Source organism: Delphinapterus leucas, chromosome 11 (genome assembly GCF_059928025.1).
Source record: "Delphinapterus leucas isolate spDelLeu-1000000601 "Yukka" chromosome 11, BTC_Dleu_Yukka2, whole genome shotgun sequence".
Classification (NCBI taxonomy): Eukaryota; Metazoa; Chordata; class Mammalia; order Artiodactyla; family Monodontidae; genus Delphinapterus; species Delphinapterus leucas.
This window is the reverse complement of record NC_143139.1, coordinates 49511291-49531122: the sequence shown is the minus strand read 5'-3', so window position 1 is coordinate 49531122 and position 19832 is coordinate 49511291. Positions and strand designations below refer to the sequence as shown.

At 42.9% G+C, this 19832-nt stretch overlaps 1 protein-coding gene across 1 annotated transcript in view; it reads left to right on the top strand.

Moving 5' to 3' along the window:
• The window catches only part of PPM1H (protein phosphatase, Mg2+/Mn2+ dependent 1H), a 260953-nt gene that overhangs the window by 175373 nt on the left and 65748 nt on the right, over positions 1 to 19832 (top strand). The window contains exons 5-6 of the mRNA XM_022571638.3: positions 1417 to 1501; positions 18966 to 19084. Coding sequence (XP_022427346.1) covers positions 1417 to 1501; positions 18966 to 19084 — 204 coding nt within the window. The remainder of the gene's footprint in view (positions 1 to 1416; positions 1502 to 18965; positions 19085 to 19832) is intronic.

Genomic DNA, 19832 nt, shown 5'->3' with positions numbered 1-19832 from the left:
GGGGTTGGGGGAGGTGGGTTGCATTTTACAAGTGACTCTGGGTTTATAAGAAGGAATCTTTAATCTGTCCTATTTTTGGCGGCATAATAAAAGAAGTGATACGAGTATTACAGCAAGAGCTACCCTCTTCCCAGGGTCAGCCCCCGCAAAACTTTCCCGTTTTCTTACAGTTCCACCATTTTTCTCCTAGATCCATAAATTCTCTAATGCCCCCAAGATTTTTATTGTCATCTCCTCCCTTGCCTGCCCCCCTCCCCTAGTTTCTATGACAGCAGCAACTGGGCATGGGTGGTGAGGGGTTAGCAGGGGAGGGGGTCGAGCAGCTGCAGCCATTTATAGGGATTGTTGCCAAGTCAGGGACTGCCTGCCTCTGCGGGGAGGGAGGGGTGCCCGGGGCTTCTTGGCACAAAAAATGCAGCCTCCCCATGTCAGTGAGGCATCCACCCAGAGCTGAGCTCATTGATGGTATTCCCCGTGCTTGTGGCTCTTCACAGAGAAGTGTGCTGGGTCCCCAGGTCTCTGGCTCCCTGATACCAGGAGCTTTGTGGTTCGAATAGAATGCAGCTCCCCTAGCCACTTGGATTTGTCGTAGAAATGGCAGCCTTCCGCCACAACTGATCGATAGCTGGCAGGCGGCTGCAGGGACCACTGTGGAACAAGGTCTGAGCACAGGAGGCTCCACCGAGAACAGGCTTAGGGAAGGTTGCTGCACAGTTATCAATCCGGCAACTCCTCTTTTAGACGTCTGCTTTGGGGAACTCTGTTCTCTCAAAAGTCCCAGAATCGGCAGTAGCTGTTGGGCACACTTTGGAGAGTATGTGAATTTCCTGAGCTTTAAGATGAGATAAGAGTGGTTTTCCTGGACCCAGGATATTACCCTAGAAACTCAGGAGCCTAGGTCCGGCGTTCTTAGATTTTAACGTGCCTTTGAATTCCCTGGGCATCTTACGACAATGCAGATTCCAATACAGGAAGTCTGCGGTGGAACCCGAGAGTCTGCATTTCTAACAAGCTGCTGGCTCACAGACACTTTGAGTAACGGAGATCTGGAGCTGCACTGTCTATCTACTACACTAGCCCGCTGTGACTGCTTAACTTCAAGCTAAATGAATTAAAATTAAATAAAATCAAAAATTCAGTTTCTCAGCTTGCACTCACCATGATTCAAATGCTCAGTACCCACATGGGGCTGGTTGCTGCCATATTGGACTGCACAGATTCATGAGCTAACGAGAATGTCATGCTCTTAAAGATACTTACAATGTGGTGAGTTGGTAACACTGAGCTTTGCTGTGCAGGTCAGAGGGAAAAGTATCCTCTGAGAGTTTCAGGTGTATTCTGAACTAAGCTATGGAGTTAGGACAGAATCGAGGTACTTATGAGATTGGCTGCTGACATGCATTTTCACCATTTCAGGGCCATAATCATCAGAAATGGAGAAATCATCCCCATGTCTTCGGAATTCACCCCTGAGACTGAGCGCCAGCGACTTCAGTACCTGGTAAGAGTCACGTAGGTCTGGCAGAGCGCCGCAGCGTCAGGGATGGCGTCGGAGCTGTTTTGGAGGAACATGTTGCTATTGACCTGGGAGCAGGCCCACAGCAGTAAAACGACATATGGCGTTAACACCCCCCATACACGCCTCCTGGATCACACATCCTGGCTCCGTGTGTGACGACACACTCCACCTCCGTGAATTTATTATTGTGGCTGGTTTTCTCCCATCTGTGACCGATCAAAGACATGGCATGCTCTGTTTCCTTTAATGGCTTGGTATGTACAATATGAAATGTGGTGGTAAAGAATGCTGATACGTTTTCCCCAGGCCTGCCACTCACTTTAACTCAACCACAGGGGCTCAGACGAGTCTGAATCTCATGTGAGCAGCCCCCAGAGTCTGATGACACACCAGGACTTCCTGCTCCAATATGAAGTCTCAGGGGCCCTTTGGGAGAAATGCAGGTATCAGAAAATCTGTGTCTACCCTGAAAATAAATTCTCCATGTTAGATCTCCCTCTTTGGAGTGAAATTATGAGAGGACTCTAGGAGGGCTGTTTGGTTTTTCAGATCTTGAGAATTTTTGCTTCTTCGAAAATTTGAGCTTTCTGAAAAACAGAGTATATTCCCTGCCCTCACATTCTGCTCTGCAACGGTGATGATCATACAGGATTGCTTTGCAGTGGGCATCTTTCGGCACTAGCTGTGAATAGCAGTTCTGTGGATGAACTGTTTTCTTGCCAACTGGCTTTCTTTTTAGACGACAAGGCTAAGATAGTGACCGTCTGCTCTTAGGAAAGAACTGATCCAGCCTACTCCAAAAGGACTTCGCTCATGTCTCTGAATTCCAGCATGTGGGAACAGTCAGGATTTGATGACTTTGGTTGATTTAGCAAGAACTCGTGCACGTCCCTCAATTCCCTTGACTGTGTTGTGTTGGTTTTACTCGGTAGCTAAGCTGTGTTGCTTTTGGTACTTACCTGGTCCATAAGACAACAGGAATCCAAAGCCAAGGTAAAAACGTTTCTTCACTCTTTGACTACAGTTATTTTCCAGCCTATCTGTTGCTATTTTCAAGCAGATAAACTTGAAGCCCCTCCGGGGGCCCAGATGTTAGAGCCTTTCACTTTCTTTGGCCATCCAGGCAGGGAGAAGGGACTGGCAGCAGCCGGCAGGACCTCATCCTGCCCCCATCCTTAGTCACCAGCTGGGTAGCTTTGTTACAAGTCTCTTAACCTTTCCAGACATTGGTCTGTCCCTTATAAAGTAGAGAGCTAGACCAGAGGACCTCAGAGCTGCAAGGGTCCTTCCAAGTAGAGTTCATAACAGCCGGCCTTGCTGCCACCTGGCTGACTCTCTCCAGTCCGTCTTCCACAAAGCCCCCGCCACGTGATCATCACATAGATCTTGTCACTCTCTTCCCTAAAAACCTCTGGCTCCCCACAGTGTACAGAAGGCAGACCCAGAATCGGGCTTCCCACCCACCTCTCCAGCATCATTTCTTCGTTGCCCTCACCAGGGACACAGTGCATCCCGGGCTGCAGCCACGGAGAACCGTCTTCCATTTCCAGGACACACCGTGATCTCTCCGATCTCCATGCCTTTGGAAATATGCTCTGCCTGGAGAGCCCTTCCCTTTGTCTCTGCCGGGAAAACTCCTCCTCATACTTTGAGACCCCAAAAGAAATGTCACTTCCTCTAGGACATGTCCCCTACCCCTCGCAGGGGGCCAGTCCCCGGTGCTCACACAGCGCCCTGTGGAAGCCCACAGCGTGGCTGTCAGCATGTGGTATTGTATTGCTTTTTCCAAGTCCTGTGTTCCCTTCCAGACTGAGTCCCGGAGGGCAGGCCCCTTACCTTAGGGACCTCACGTTGTCAGTACCTAGCACAGAGCTTGTATTGAATCAGGGTGCGTTGACCAAAGGGGCCAGTGTTCGTATTGATGTCTGGGTCATTACCACACAGCACCTCCCCTGCTTCCCCTGAAACCTCTCACAGTGGCATCAGGCCTTTGCCTCCCATGCCTCAGCCCCTCCCTGTCCCATCACCTCCGTAACCTTTAGTAAAAACCATTTCCTGTTTTCCTGCTAAAGGCAATGAGTAATAGCAGATCCACTTTTTTTAAATTTTGGAATACTTTCACATTTTCACGTGGCAAGAATGATACCAAGAGCTTAAAACATTAACTTTTAAGGAGGGGGAGGGGAATGCTGACATTGTTCAGATTCAGATTCCAGTATTAGTGGTCTGTTTTGGGACGGCTGGAATAAGATGCATGTGGCTTCAGAGCTCAGCCTTGTCACATGACTGCGTCTGTGATTTCTACAAGGCCCTTCACTGATCCCCAGCTTCACTGTCAGTAATGGGCACAGAAAACCCCAGACGGCAGGTGCAAAGATGAAATGAAATAATATATGTGGAAGTTTTTGTGGCACCTAATACTCATTTGGTTATTGTTGGATGAATCAAAGTCTTGCCACTTCAAATTCTACTGGTCTTCACACCTCAGTGATATTGTCCCTTTATGTTTATTTAAGAATCACTCCTAATGGTCCTAAAATTAATGTGTATTTTGATGTTACTCTTGCACAATCAATGGACACTATTAGCCCCCAGAACAGAGTCTTAATATCTAAATTTCTAAAAGGTGAGAACACTGTCCCCATTCTTTGTCATCCTTATTCCTAAACCGTATAGGCTTCTCTATATGGAAATTATACCTAAAATTTTTCTCCTCAGACAACAGGAGTGTAAATGACCAAAACATAAAATATCCTGGTTGTCCAACTTCCTGTTCCATCAGGAATCTAGGAATGTGTGCTTTGGAATGAAGAAATCCAGTAATAATATTCACATGATCTGTGATGTGAATCTTTGTGGTGAAGTATTGGAGGGCATTAGGGGGCTGGGAGCATAAAATAACCTTGTGGTGAAATCTTTATGTAATAGATTTCAGAGAACTGGGAGGTTTATAGCATAAAAATCTTAAAAATAATATCAATTATGAGAGGAAAACACAGGGTGATGTGGGCTTCTCTCAGCCCAGCCCAAACAAGAGCTGTGTGACCTCAGGTCTCTCACACAATGAATGTCTCTGAATCTCCTTTCTTCCTGAGTGAAATGTGTAGGAATACTTCCCTTGAAATATTTATTACATGTTCTGAGGTCATAGTGAAAAGTAATCTCACGATAACATAAAATACAATATGTATCTTATAATTTTAGGTGCATCTAATCCAACCAGTTCATTCTGGGGGAACATCAGTTCCCTTGAACTAATTGTGAACCACTTTTGTGCAATGAGAGCTGTTGTATCCTTTACATAATCTAAATGAATTAGTACGTCACCAGGAAGTTAACAATGTATTCCTTATTCTTAGGTCAAATCAAATTTCATTTTCATGATGTCTGAAGAAACATTTATGATAGAATCATGAAAACTTCCAGGTCCCTAGAGACTTGTTTGAGCAGATGACTGCAGTCCCAGGGCTGTTTGACTTGTAGAAATGGTTAATGATTTTCTTAGAGGTGGGGAGGGTTCGGAGCCCTTTGTACATGAATCGTTTTGATCCACGTTGGACAGGAATGTTCTTGGTATGCACAGTCCAGACGTTCGGGGATTACAGAACTGGAAGCAGATTACAAGATGATGGATGTGGCAGGCACATTAATTTTGTTTGGTCTTGCATCCTGACCTCAGAGGGCCCTTCAGACAGCTCTCTGGGTAATGTGAACTTTGTTCTGTAGATTCTTGGGCTGGGTGATTAATCAAGCAGGCTTGAGGTTTTGACTTGTTCACATGGAATGTGGCAGGTGTGCGATGGAGGGGTCAGGGACCATGCACTTCTGCCCCAGCAGTCAGGGAGAGTTGATGATCCTACGAGTCACGACTAAGCCTTGCTTTTTTTCTCGCTGGGCTTTTTTTTAACGTTTCCAGGGTGATTGAAATAAAATATTTAAGGGGGTCCACCAAGCTGGACAGAATGTTTTGATGGAGTCAATGCCCAGATAGGAGGGAAATCAGTCTGGTTTGTGGGCGTTTCTCGGCAGGGTTTACTGCTCTGATGCTGCAGCTTCCAGGAAATCACCCCCGCTTTTACTTCGGGTGACAGCTAGAAATGGGTCTCCCTCTAGGGGGGACCTCTGTAGCCCCGAGGTGTGAGAGTAATGGCTTCCCCCTCCATTCTGCCTAGACATATTTATAAACTCTGATTTGATTACGTTAAGATGTGCTGGTATCATCAAACCTTCAAATAATGTACGTCTGTCCTTGTAGATAATCCAAGTCTGCAGCTGTTTATCATCAAGGGCAATGTCCAGAAGAGATGAAAGTGGGTTTCAAATGCACATTTGATACACACAAATGCAACATTATCTTAGGTGATTTCTTGCGGTGTCCTTGGAACTGCCTGCAGCCTTCTACACCAAGTCTGGTTTGATTTGTCTGCCATTTCCCTAGTGCTGAGCTTGGAAAGGTTTCAAGGGGGACAGCACTGTACCTCTTGGCTCTCTGGGATTTTTCACGCTCAAGCATTATCTCCCAAGAAGTACATTCCTTAAGCCTGAACCTGCTTTTAAGACAAGATGCTATCATTGGGAAGGGTCATATGTGCTAGTGAGTAAAAATGGCTGGCCTGCCACCTCGACATGGCCCTTAACCTTGAGAGCAGGTTGTTAAGCCCGGGAGCCTGGCTGCAGTCACAGGGAGACAACTTCACCACCACTCTGCTTTGCCTGATGGCTGAGTCAGGGACAAATCCACTCCAGCCCCACCTCTCTCCCCATTTAACCCCCCTTTGCAAAACTGCATTTGAGTTTCAAAATCTTGAATTAAAAAAAACGGCAGGCTAGAGTGGTTGACATTTTTCATGTTTACTATAGGTTCCATTGATCACACCAGCATCACGAAGAAGCCAGGAGAATTTTAGAGCATGAAATTGGCACTGCCCAGGCTTTCAGGGCAGAACTTATATGTGGCTGCCCTAGGAACACTCCCTGGCTCCAGGAAGACTCTGAATACATTAGCCCTTACGACTGAACCTCACCAATTCTAGAGCCTCATTTTGAAAATGAATATAAACGGATGTATTATTTATTCCAGGTTGGGAGAGGTCAGAAACTTAGCATGGAGGCATTCCAAACCTACTATGCAGACCTAAGAAAATGGATTCCACACAGCTGAACAAAATCATCATGAGACGGAATCCCTACATTTTCTTTTTTTAAAAAAAATCAGTCTTTCTGCGCAGTTGCTATACGTAAATGATCATTAGACTCTAAAGCCCCTATCCCCCAAAACATTCTGAGTAAAAAGTTGGGCACACAAAACTGGAGCCATCTGCCCATAGGGTCCCTTAAGAATTGATCTTAGTGTAAGGAAGCAAGATAATGTCATACATCCTTTAAATATATCAAAGTTAAATATGCTTTGAGAGAGGTAGATAGGATTCACTGAAGTTTATTAGGGCAAAAACTTAACTGTAAAACGCTTTCTGTGCTTCAGTTGCTTTATCTGTGAATTAGGGTAATTGCAGGACCCTCACAGGATTGGAATGAGGGTTAATGAGTTTATATTTGTAGTGCTTACAATAGGGCCTAGATCAGAGGCAAAATAAAATTTCTTAGCTTTCAAATATAACTATATATGAACTTTTTCATGGTGGTCCTGTCATCGGAACTACTGTGGCCTTTTATAAAATTTCTCAATTCCATTTGCTGTTATGCAAAGAGATTGGAGATATGCAGGCATATCCTTTTTGCTGACCTGCGTTGTTCACTCTACAAATGAATGCCTTTCCCCAGATCTTTACTGGGGAAGAAAAAGCATTAGGCATATGAATATGGAAACCTTATATGTTTTATGTAAATGAACACTTTTTACCCCTTATTCTATACGTTAAACTGTTGTAGAGTTGACACATCTTGGCAATTTTGTTTAATATCTCTATTTGTATTCCAGTTTCCATGTGACACCTTTATCATAAGATCTCAGTTTTACAATTTTAAAGTTGTTTTGGGGGCATGCTACTTCTCTGTGGCTGATGAGGTCAATCCCATGTCGAAATTTAAATGTGAACCTTCCTTGAGATCCACATAAACCAGACAGAACTTTATTTAATATCCAATTCTGTAATAGCTTGTATATACAAGCTTGGTTTTTGCTACTTTGAGATTTTAAGGACAAATTAAGACAGGGAGAATTTTTTAATGAAAGACTCCAACCCATATGTATTTAGGTCTCAGTCATTTCACATTTTTTCTTCTTCTTCTTCTTCTTTTTTTTTTTTTCTTTTTTTTTTTTTAACCCAAACCAGAATATTCTCCTCCTGCACTGTACATCAGGCAGCCAGCCTGGCTTTGGAAGAGCCATCTCCTTTGACTGTTCGTATGACCGTTAGTGATCACCAGTGGCTTGGCTGACTTTATTAATTTCATTTCATTTGTGACCTTAAACTTTCTATCAGAATAAATCATCTTGAAATGTAAGGCTTCCAAACCTCCTCTCATATAACCTGACAAAGTTTTCTTTTCCCCCCTAAGGGCAAGAAAGAGGAGAGATTATTCAGTTTTTTAAAAGATGTATATTGAACACTGAAAATCCTCATTTTGATAACTTGCGTTCACATACTGAGAGTTCTAAACATTTAAAGAATTAATTCATATAAAATTTTTCTAGGTAGATGACTTTACATTCCTCTTGTGGAATGTGACTTCTCATTTCATGCATGAGTATTTTGCCTTTCCATATTCTGCTGATGGGAGTGGAAATTGCAAAAACTACTTCGAAAAAGGATTTGACCCAGCAATTTCACTCCTAGGTATATACCTAACAAAGTGTTTACCACTGTTTACACCAAAGGACAAGAATGTGCATAGCAGCACTGTTTGTAAGAGCCCAAGCTGGAAACTATCCAAGTGCCATGGAGAGTAGAATGGATAAATAAACTGTTCAAATAATAAATGCTGGAGAGGGTGTGGAGAAAAGGGAACCCTCTTGCACTGTTGGTGGGAATGTAAATTGATACAGCCACTACGGAGAACAGTATGGAGGTTCCTTAAAAAACTAAAAATAGAATTACCATGTGACCCAGCAATCCCACTCCTGGGCATATATCCGGAAAAGATGAAAACTCTAATTCAAAAAAAGATACGTGCACCCCAGAGTTCATACCAGCACTATTCCAGTAGCCAAGACATGGAAGCAACCTAAGTGCCCATCGACAAATGAATGGATTAAGAAGACGTGGTACGTATATACAATGGATATCACGCAGCCATAAGAAAGAATGAAATAATGCCATTTGTAGCAACATGAATGGATCTAGAGATTATCATACTAAGTGAAGTAAATCAGGCAGAGAAAGAAAATATCACTTATATGTGAAATCTAAAAAAAGATACAAATAGATTTATTTACAAAACAGAAATAGATTCACAGACATGGAAAACAAACTTATGGTTACCAAAGGGGAAGTGGGGGAGAGGGATAAATCAGGAATTTGAGATTAACATATATACACTACTATATATAAAATAGATAAACAACAAGGTCCTACTGTACAGCACAGGGAACTATATTCAATATCTTGTAATGACCTATAATGGAAAAGATTCTGAAAAAGATATATATATATATACATATATATATATGTATATATATATATATATATATATATATATATATATATATATATATATATATATATATATAACTTGTGGGCTTCCCTGGTGGCGCAGTGGTTGAGAATCTGCCTGCCAATGCAGGGGACACGGGTTCGAGCCCTGGTCTGGGAAGATCCCACATGCGGCGGAGCAACTAGGCCTGTGCACCACAACTACTGAGCCTGCGTGTCTGGAGCTTGTGCTCCACAACAAGAGAGACTGCGACAGTGAGAGGCCCGTGCACTGCGATGAAGAGTGGCCCCCACTCGCCGCAACTAGAGAAAGCCCTCACACAGAAACGAAGACCCAACACAGCCAAAAATTAAAAAAAAAAAAACAAAAAAACTTATAAGCATAGCAAATAAGATTAGACATCAAAAAAACTGAATCACTTTGCTGTACACCTGAAACAGTATAAATCAACTATACTTCAATAAAAAAATTTTTAAAAATGTTAAAAACAATGAAAAGAAGATCCTTTTCAGATTCGCTCTGACCCCACTCTTTGTTCCTTACCCCTGAATGTAGCTCCATTTCCACCCATTCTGCCTTCCTCATTCTCCCCTGCTAATGCGTGAGCTCTAAGCAGAGGGGTCTCTTTTTTATATTTTGAATCCCTAACCCCTGGTGCCTACACCTGCAGGAGCTCATGTGTTAGTTGTGTGAATTCCATTGGTTGGATACCCCAAAACCTGGGATAATCCCCTTATTGGCTGGCACTACTTATTGGCAAGCTGACCACAAAGCAGCAGAAGGAAAATTTATTAGAAGGAGGAAGCATTTTGTGTTCCCCAGCAGGCAATTTTGAGGAACCTTGGGAAGCACCGTCTCAGTGTCCGCAGGAAGCCTGGTACTCAGCCTCCTCCCAAGCCCAGTACATACGTATCCCTCCCTGGGATCTGGGTTCCTGCTTCTACTCCCTGTTTTCTCCCCGCCTTGCATCCCCAAGGTGCTCAAAGCTCTCCCCTAGCCCAGGATGGTGGGGCTCACGTCCATGTACTCTGGAGCGAGACAGACCTGGGTTCGGGGACGCACTCTGCTCTACTGAGAGGCTTCCTGGAAGGTCCCAGAAGGTCTCTTTTCCTCTGGCTTGTCCCCTCCTAGTACGGCTCAATCCCTCTGTGACTCAGAGACTCTTACTGGGATGGGACGGTTGTGTATCTTCACAGTGCTGTGCTCACCTCCATCCCCTTCCCTTGAAGCTGGTTTCTGCCCAGAACTAGAGAGGAGAGCAGCCGGAAGAAGATGCTCAATCCTCCCGCCCCATCTCTGGTGTCCTGGCATTTCTTGACACAGCAGATTACTCCAGCATCCTTTCCCTAGAGAAGGTGCCTCTTCTTGTTCCTAGCCAGATGTAACCATGTCTGGAAATGTATTCTTATTAGCTGCCCAGACACTTAAGTGTCAAGGATATGTCCTACCATCTTTTTTTTTTTTTTTTTTTAGCAAACCTGTACTCTCCAGAGTCCTTAGAAGGCTCTTGACCACCTGCCTTTGGTTTTGCGTGGGCAGTGGTTACCAGGCCTTTCCTCCCAGGTACCATTTGTGGTGCACACCTGAACTCCAGGTGTACCTCCACCCCTCTCCCTTCAGTTAGGAGCATTCAGTTATGCTTCCTCGAAGGAAAGCCTCAAAATTTAGGATAAAAATGAAGGTACAAAAAGAGGTCCAGTTTTTTGTTTTTTGTTTTTTTTACATGTGGCGGGCCAGCACACTTTAAATTGGATTTTAGTATAAAACACATTTCTAGGTTTCTGGTTGGCATGCTTACTCAGTAGAGGAGAGACGTAATATAATTTAGTTCTTAGGATTGTAAAATATCATGGGGTTTTCAATGGTATGACTGCGCCCACGTGCTTGTTGTTTTACAGGAAGGTATCTGTGAAATTATAAAAAGTTAACTAAATCCAAAATATGTAATGCGTGTCCAAGATTGTTTTTATGTGCCATGGACCTAAGTTTTATCTTTTTCTAAAGATTGAAAGCTATGTTGTATTATTTTGTAAAGTTTCAATGATCACAAAAGGTGATTGTGTAAAGCAGGTCAGAATGTTCTGTATTCATTCTTCCAGGAAATACTTACTTAGAGCCTTTACTGTGATCAGTGCTATGCTAGGCACTAAAGTGTAGCTGAGGTTTTAAAAATAATGAACATATTTAAGTGTAGCTGGTATTACTTGTGTCATCACGCAGATGTTTCTAACATACATATATCCAAATAGCATCATCAAAGAGAAAAAGTTAAAATATGTCCAAGCATAGCAGATAAATAAGGAGGGTGTAGGAGAGTGTCCAGAATTTTCATTTTGCAGGTGGACATGGGACCTTAGATGTGTGCTTGCTCCCATTTTTGGATATTGATCCCATTAAGGTCCACATTTTTAATAGGCCAGCATCCCTAGGAGATGTGCCTTGGAAAGGGGCAGTCGTCATGTACACATGTTTATGAGCTGCCCAGGTATGAGCAATGGAGTAAAATATGCCAGAATTGTCCATGAATCCTACAAGTTTGGGGTCAGAAAATCATTGGATTTTATTGCTGAAAGGAACCTAACAAATTCCAGCTCCCACGTTTTGCAGACTCTAAAATTTGTGTGTGTTGCTTACACTGTATTATAAGTAAAATCGCTTTCGAGGCTCAGGATTCCAAAATGCTGACTTGAGTGATGCTTCCAGCAGGGCAGGCCAGCACTAGTGAAGTAACACTAACCAGTCCATGTTATTTGAATGCTGGGCAGATCCTAAGAAATGTTTGAGTCCCCAAGTTGCTGGGCCACTCTGCTTCTGAGAACAAAATATCTGTGCTGGCCTGTTGGAAAGCAGTGTGCTTCAGCATCCCCTGCATTGGAGCCAAGCCTCTGCCTGGGGTGGCCCTTTCCAATGATTTTAGCATTCCCTCAAACTATTGGAGTAAGAAGGGGCAGTTAAGCTCCTTTCAATAATTTTTTAAGACATAGTTTAATAACTGGGTTCTCAAAAAATAACAAATTTTAGAGTATTTTTAAAATGAAAGTAATCCATGTTCAATGGTAGAAATATTCGTGAATATAGATAAATTAAAAAGAAAACTATCAGATAATACTGTATAATATTTTCATGACTTTGAGTGTATGTACACATATAAACATGTATACATATAACAGTATATTATGGACTGAATGTATGTATCTCTCCCCTCACATTCGTATGTTGAAGCCCTAACTCCAATGTACTGAATTTGGAGATAGGGCCTTTACAGAAGTAATTAAGGTTAAATGAGGTCATAAGAGTGGGCCCTGATTTGATAGGATTAGTTTCCTGATAAGAAGAGATACCAGAAAGCTCAATTTCTCTCTCCACGAGGGCACAGAGGAAAGGCCTTGTGAGATGCAGCAAGAAGGCAGCAGTCTGCAAGCTGGGAAGAGAGCCCTCACCAGGCAGTGAATCTGCTGGCATCTTGATCTTAGACTTCCCAGACTCCAGGCTATGAGAAAAATTTTTTTGTTGGTTTAAATCCCTCATTCTGTGGTATTTTGATATGACAGCCTGAGCTAAGATAGACTATGCAAACTTTCATGAGTATTACACAAAAAGATATACTAATAAGTGTGTCTTTTCCTCAGAAAACCAACAGGTATGTGTCCCATTATATTTTAGCATCTCATTTTTCGTTCATCAGCCACCTATTTGTACTTAGTTCTTGAGTTTTTTTGTTGTTGCTGTTGTTTTTTAACATCAATAACTCCATCAGGTCTGACAAATACAACAGGAGTGAGTATTGAAAATGTTGGTAAGAAGGAAACCTACAACTAGGATGCAGATGGTGATTTTTTTTTTAACATCTTTATTGGAGTATAATTGCTTTAAAATGGTGTGTTAGTTTCTGCTTTATAACAAAGTGAATCAGTTATACATACACATATTCCCCATACCTCTTCCCTCTTGCATCTCCCTCCCTCCCACCCTCCCCATCCCACCCCTCTAGGTGGTCACAAAGCACCGAGCTGATCTCCCTGTGCTATGCGGCTGCTTCCCAGTAGCTATCTGTTTTACATTTGGTAGTGTATATATGTCCATGCCACTCTCTCACTTTGTCCCAGCTTACCCTTCCCCATCCCTGTATCCTCAAGTCCATTCTCTAGTAGGGCTGTGTCTTTATTCCCATCTTGCCCCAGGTTCTTCATGACCATTTTTTTTTCTTTTTCTTTTTCTTTTTTTAGGTTCCATATATATGTGTTAGCGTACGGTATTTGTTTTTCTCTTTCTGACTTACTTCACTCTGTATGACAGACTCTAGGTCCATCCACCTCACTACAAATAACTCAATTTCGTTTCCTTTTATGGCTGAGTAATATTCCATTGTATATATGTGCCACATCTTCTTTATCCATTCATCTGTTGATGGACACTTAGGTGCTTCCAGGTCCTGGCTATTGTAAATAGAGCTGCAATGAACATTGTGGTACATGACTCTTTGAATTATGGTTTTCTCAGGTTATATACCCGGTAGTGGGATTGCTGGGTCGTATGGTAGTTCTTTTTTTAGTTTTCTAAGGAACGTCCGTACTGTTCTCCATAGCGGCTGTATCAGTTTACATTCCCACCAACAGTGCAAGAGGGTTCCCTTTTCTCCACACCCTCTCCAGCATTTATTGTTTGTAGATTCTTTGATGATGGCCATTCTGACGGGTGTGAGATGATATCTCATTGTAGTTTTGATTTTCATTTCTCTAATGATTAGTGATGTTGAGCATTCTTTCATTTGTTTGTTGGCAATCTGTATATCTTCTTTGGAGAAATGTCTATTTAGGTCTTCTGCCCATTTTTGGATTGGGTTGTTTAGTTTTTTGATATTGAGCCGCATGAGCTGCTTGTAAATTTTGGAGGTTAATCCTTTGTCAGTTGCTTCATTTGCAAATATTTTCTCCCATTCTGAGGGTTGTTTTTTTGTCTTGTTTATGGTTTCCTTTGCTGTGCAAAAGCTTTGAAGTTTCATTAGGTCCCATTTGTTTATTTTTGTTTTTATTTCCATTTCTCTAGGAGGTGGGTCAAAAAGGATCTTGCTGTGATTTATGTCATAGAGTGTCCTGCCTATGTTTTCCTCTAAGAGTTTGATAGTGTCTGGCCTTACATTTAGGTCTTTAATCCATTTTGAGTTTATTTTTGTGTATGGTGATAGGGAGTGTTCTAATTTCATTCTTTTACATGTAGCTGTCCAGTTTTCCTAGCACCACTTATTGAAGAGGCTGTCTTTTCTCCATTGTATATTCTTGCCTCCCTTATCAAAGATAAGGTGACCATATGTGCATGGGTTTATCTCTGGGCTTCCTATCCTGTTCCATTGATCTATATTTCTGTTTTTGTGCCAGTACCATACTGTCTTGATTACTGTAGCTTTGTAGTATAGTCTGAAGTCAGGGAGCCTGATTCCTCCAGCTCCGTTTTTCTTTCTCAAGATTGCTTTGGCTATTCGGGGTCTTTGTGTTTCCATACAAATTGTGAAATTTTTTGTTCTATTTCTGTGAAAAATGCCAGTGGTAGTTTGATAGGGATTCCATTGAATCTGTAGGTTGCTTTGGGTACTATAGTCATTTTCACAATGTTGATTCTTCCAATCCAAGAACATGGTGTATCTCTCCCTCTGTTTGTATCATCTTTAATTTCTTTCATCAGTGTCTTGTAGTTTTCTGCATACAGGTCTTTTGTCTCCTTAGGTAGGTTTATTACTAGATATTTTATTCTTTTTGTTGCAGTGGTAAATGGGAGTGTTTTCTGAATTTCGCTTTCAGATTTTTCATCATTAGTGTATAGGAATGCAAAAGATTTCTGTGAATTAATTTTGTATCCTGCTACTTTACCACAGATGGTGACTTTAAAGCAGTGTAAAAATATGTCATGGCGGGATATGTCCTAGGTGCACATGGAATACACATGCATTCTGTGGTGGGCCTGATTGTAATGGAAAATGTGTCATGTAAGATGTGAAATGTGCTGTGGCAACCAGCCAGAGGAAGAAAAATACCACAAAGAGAGAGAAATCCAAGGATGTGACATCCGTATCAATGGGGGATGAATATCACAATAATTCCTCAGAGCTAGGGCACGCTTTTTCCTCTTACCTTTTGACATACTTGAAGTTCGGATATTTTACAGTTGATTGTTGCTGTCAGCCAGGTGGCAGGCGTGACATGGCTGTCATCTCCTAAGCATGAGCAAACATCAAAAGAGCAGCACCAAAACTTCAGGACTGGCATCCAGCAGCTTGAAGGAAAACCCTGCAGACAGAAGTGAAGCACTTTTTGGATGCAACTAGTCGTGCAGAGGGGCTTGGGGAGGAGTGACCAGACTTGCTCAGCCACATTCCCAAAGTGGGAGTCAGAAGCAAGCGGGCTCTGGAAGGTTGCAAAGCTGGCTTCTGTCTTGCAGTTCTTCTGTGGGTTGTTTAAGAAATGCTGCATGACCAATGCACCCCTGAAACACAGCCCGCTCTTGTGTGGAAAATCACGAACACAGGATGATTCAGAGTTGGAAAGCAATGAGTGCCATTGGATTCTAAATGTGAAAACGTTTTGGAACAATCTTAACCGATTCACTTCACTTATATATTCCTTCCTAAATATGCACAATAGTGATAGATAATAGAATTTTGTCTGCATCTAAAGGAGTTCTTTCAAAAATAATAAATTAAAAATTTGAAGTGGTAAAGAAAGCACTGTGCATCGTTTAATTGGCAGCTGTTTTTGCCCTTCCTTAAAGGTAACAAAATAATGGCGCATCTAATAAAGGGCATCTTAGAACTGATGAAATACGGTAGCCTGTTGTTACAAGGGGGGAAACAGGAGTTTTGTTGAGACCCTGAAAGGCTCTGCATGTGAAGGGGCAACGGATGTCACAGGTGACACACGGTTCAAGGCCCCTTTGAGGCTGCCCATCCCCAGAAGGAGGGGCGAGGTGGCCCCTGCAGACAGCAAGCTGCTGGGGAGTTCCCAGCTACCCCGCAGACTTCTCCAGGTACAACTGCCCAGGCAAATGTATTCCAGGAGAAAGGGCACGAGGGTACAAAATGTACTTAGGAATGGCCTTTGCATCCTAACCTATGTGTTATGTAATGTATATGTGTATTGTGTACCTATGTTTATACACATGCATACTCATTTACGTATACATGCATGTCCTATATAGATCTGTGTATATGTATGACACGATTCACGTAAGCTCATACACTTGCACACTCACAGACACATTGTTTGATATGCTGTTTTTCACAAGTAGATCAGCTCTTTCTGTGTAATTACATATTCTGTATAACACCTTTGTATGTGATTGCACAGAATTCTTTTGTGTGGATTTATGCTGGTTTAATCACTCGTATTATTAAATGATTTCTTCTCGCTGCTTGAGGAGCATCCTCGTGGCCAAGTTGTGTGCAGATCTGTAATTTTTTGTTAACTGGATCGTCATGGGTGCCGGTTTGTGGTTCATACTTGGCATGGATCACAGGCCTGTTGTTGCCCACTTACTGTGTTTTGTAAATGTGTGCAGGTTAAAGGGCCAACATAAGGGTTAAGATGGGGGTTATGGGTTTGATATTAAGCTTAAGCTCTAGAACCACCCATTCCTGGCTGATAGCCTTGGGCTAGGTGTCTTAACCTCTCTGGACCTTAGTTTCCTCCTTTGTAAATTGAGTCATAACATGTGCTTTGTAGGATTGTTGAGGTAATAACATAAGGCGTATCGAGTGCCTGACACATGGTAACCCCTAAATCAGTGTCACTCCAGCTTGGAGGGCAGGGGGGGTGTGTAGACAAAAACGCCATGTTAATTCAGTCCCAAAGTTCTGAGAGATGATCGAGGGTACATAAAAATGCTGCTGTTATTGACTGTTAATGCCTCTGGTCCTTAGTTTTCACGGGTGGACCAAAATAAAGGAGAGGAATAGAATGGTATCTACTCTGTAAGTACGTCTGGCTTTGTGGGCATGACTTGTGCAGTTGCCCAGGGCCCTGCACTTGGTTTAATGCTCTGCTGTCACCTTCTTGGAATTTTTAATTTTGAATAGAGGCTCAATATTTTCCTTGTGCACTAGGCCCCACAGATTAGGTAGCCAGTCCCGCCCATAAGGTTGGCGTGGGTGTGCAATGAGAGCTCAAGAAATACTGTAGTACTCAGGATGTAATAGGGCTCCATGATTACTAGAGGGCTAAATTATTTTCTTTTTACGAGCAGAGACAGTCATGATAAGTGCACTGTAGATGTCATTTCCTTTCATTGTTAGAACAGTATGAGATAAATCTTCAGTTAATCTCGATGTACAGGTAAAGAGACTGAGGCCCAAGCACTTAAATCACCACTAAAATCACACAGCTTATAAATTCAGAGCTTGGATTCAAACCCAAAGTTTCACCCAAAGCCTACCCCATTGACCTGCGCTATGAATATTAGTTCCCTCCCTCCCCCGCTCCCTCCCCAAGGAACTTCTCTGTAAAACCCAGTGTTTAAGTGTCCTTGATACCCATAGGCAGCCCAAGCCTCATCCCCAGCAGAGGTTTCAGGGCCCCTTGAAGATGATCCAGAATTCCCCTCCGACCTGGAACCTGCTGGTTACAGCAGACAGGACAGCCTCTCTTCTCATTCTCAGTCCTGTCCCATCCTGTCCCCAAAGCCTGCCCAGCATCACTGGCTCGGAGTTCTTTTAGCTGGTCCAATCTGACCAGCCTGGGGACAGTTCAGCTTGCTTCCTTTGACTCTTGATGCACTTAGCTTCTGATGGCTACCATCCAGCTGAGACCTCCAGACCACCATGAGAATCAGTGGGAGATCTGCCAGCATCAGGTCCTGGGGGAAAGAGGCTGTGGGAGATGCCTTTTTTCAGGAGACCGAGGATATGGCCATCTGTCCTATGGCAGGGAGCACTGGCTATCCTATGGTGCCAGGCCGTGATTTGCTCCACCCACTCTTTTCCCTGCCAGAAAGAGAAGAGAGAGAGAGAAGATCCATTCCAGTACACTGCTAATAAGCAGGTATACGGCTTGGTGTGGGACGGCTCCGGGGCAGGTCTCCTTACAGTGTGTGGCCTCTGAGCAGGGAAGTCCATACCTGAGCATTTCATCTCTTGGATAACTGGATTTGAATTTTGAGTGTGACAATGCGACTGTTTGTTGTTTCAAAGCAATTCCCTAAGTGGCTGTTTGCTCAAGACTTTTGTAGTGTGAACAGAGATTTGGGGGAGGGGAAGAAGCCATCTGTTCTGGAACAGTCTTCCAATTACATGATCAAATTACTGCAGAGCAAAATGGAGGGAGTCCAACAGAAAGTTCCTGTCTGGTGCATCCAGTCCCAACCCGCTCCGCACTCTCAGGCCATTGTGTTGACATGGAGACCCACATGCAGCTTTCAGAGGCCAGGCCCAATAACTAGGCGTACAAATAGGAGGCCAGCAGAGAAAGCCAAGGAGGAGAGAGTCAGGGGGAGCTTTCCTACCTCCTCACCGTGCCATTCAGCCCAAGTGAAACCATCTTGAATTTGAATTAAAAAGTGAACCTTTTCCTTGCTTGAGAGATACACGTCTTTGATTACCGTTAGTTTTATCATATCCAATGAAAAAGTCACATTCCTTTATAAATTAGATTCATGATTTTTATTTGTTGATATTCTATTTGTATTTAGAGTCTTCAATCTATTTATCTCCCTTAAAATTTGAGAACAGTGTTCTTGTTTCTGAAATGTGGGCTGTCTCAATTTGCAAAAACATCCCTGGGTCTTATTTTTTCCTCTAAATATGTGTGGGTTTTTTTTTTTTTTCCTTTTCTTTTCTTTTTGCTATTAGGCATTCATGCAGCCTCACTTGCTGGGAAATGAGTTCACACATTTGGAGTTTCCAAGGAGAGTACAGAGAAAGGAACTTGGGAAGAAGATGCTCTACAGGGATTTTAATATGACAGGCTGGTAAGAACACGTCTCCCTCTGCCTTGGCACTGCTGCAGCGTGTGTGAAGGAAGCGCCACCACCGTAAAAAGCCACTTCCGCACTTTGGATCAGGAGGTGCAGCCAGAGACCTGGGTTTGTGGGGAACGAAAAGGGGCTACGCCCACTTCTGCTGCTTTTGCTTGGGCGCCAGTTCTCCCATCTGGGCGTTGGTTTGCTTTTCTGCTCTCTGAGGCCCTCCTTGGGGACACTAGACCCGCGAAGCTGATGTAATTCCTCACTTTATACAGAGCAAGCATTGGGGGGCTTTTAAAAACACATTAGACTTGGGTTTTTAGGTTAGGATTACTAAAGAGGTAGCGGGGCTCAGAGGAATGAACCAGAGCTCTGTTTGGCCAGACCAGTTTAGATTTGAATCATAACTCTGACCTTTCTGAATAGGCAAAGTTGGATAAACTACTTAACCCCTATGAGTGCCATTTCCCATGAATAAAGTGAAAAGAATACTCTTTGAAGGGTGATTGTAAGCACCAGAGGTAATGAGCTGTCTTCATGATTTCATCACATTCATATCGAAATAAGAACTCGTGGCAAGGGGCATCTTATTCCCCAAACACACCGATATAAGGCACCAAAACCGTTTATGTGTGTCAGTAGCTAACACTGACTAAGACCTCATCGGTTTCTTCCAACTGAAAAATAGATATGATGATAAAGTACTTAAATCTCATAGGGTTGGTGTAAGGATGAAATGAGAGAGCAGTGCCCG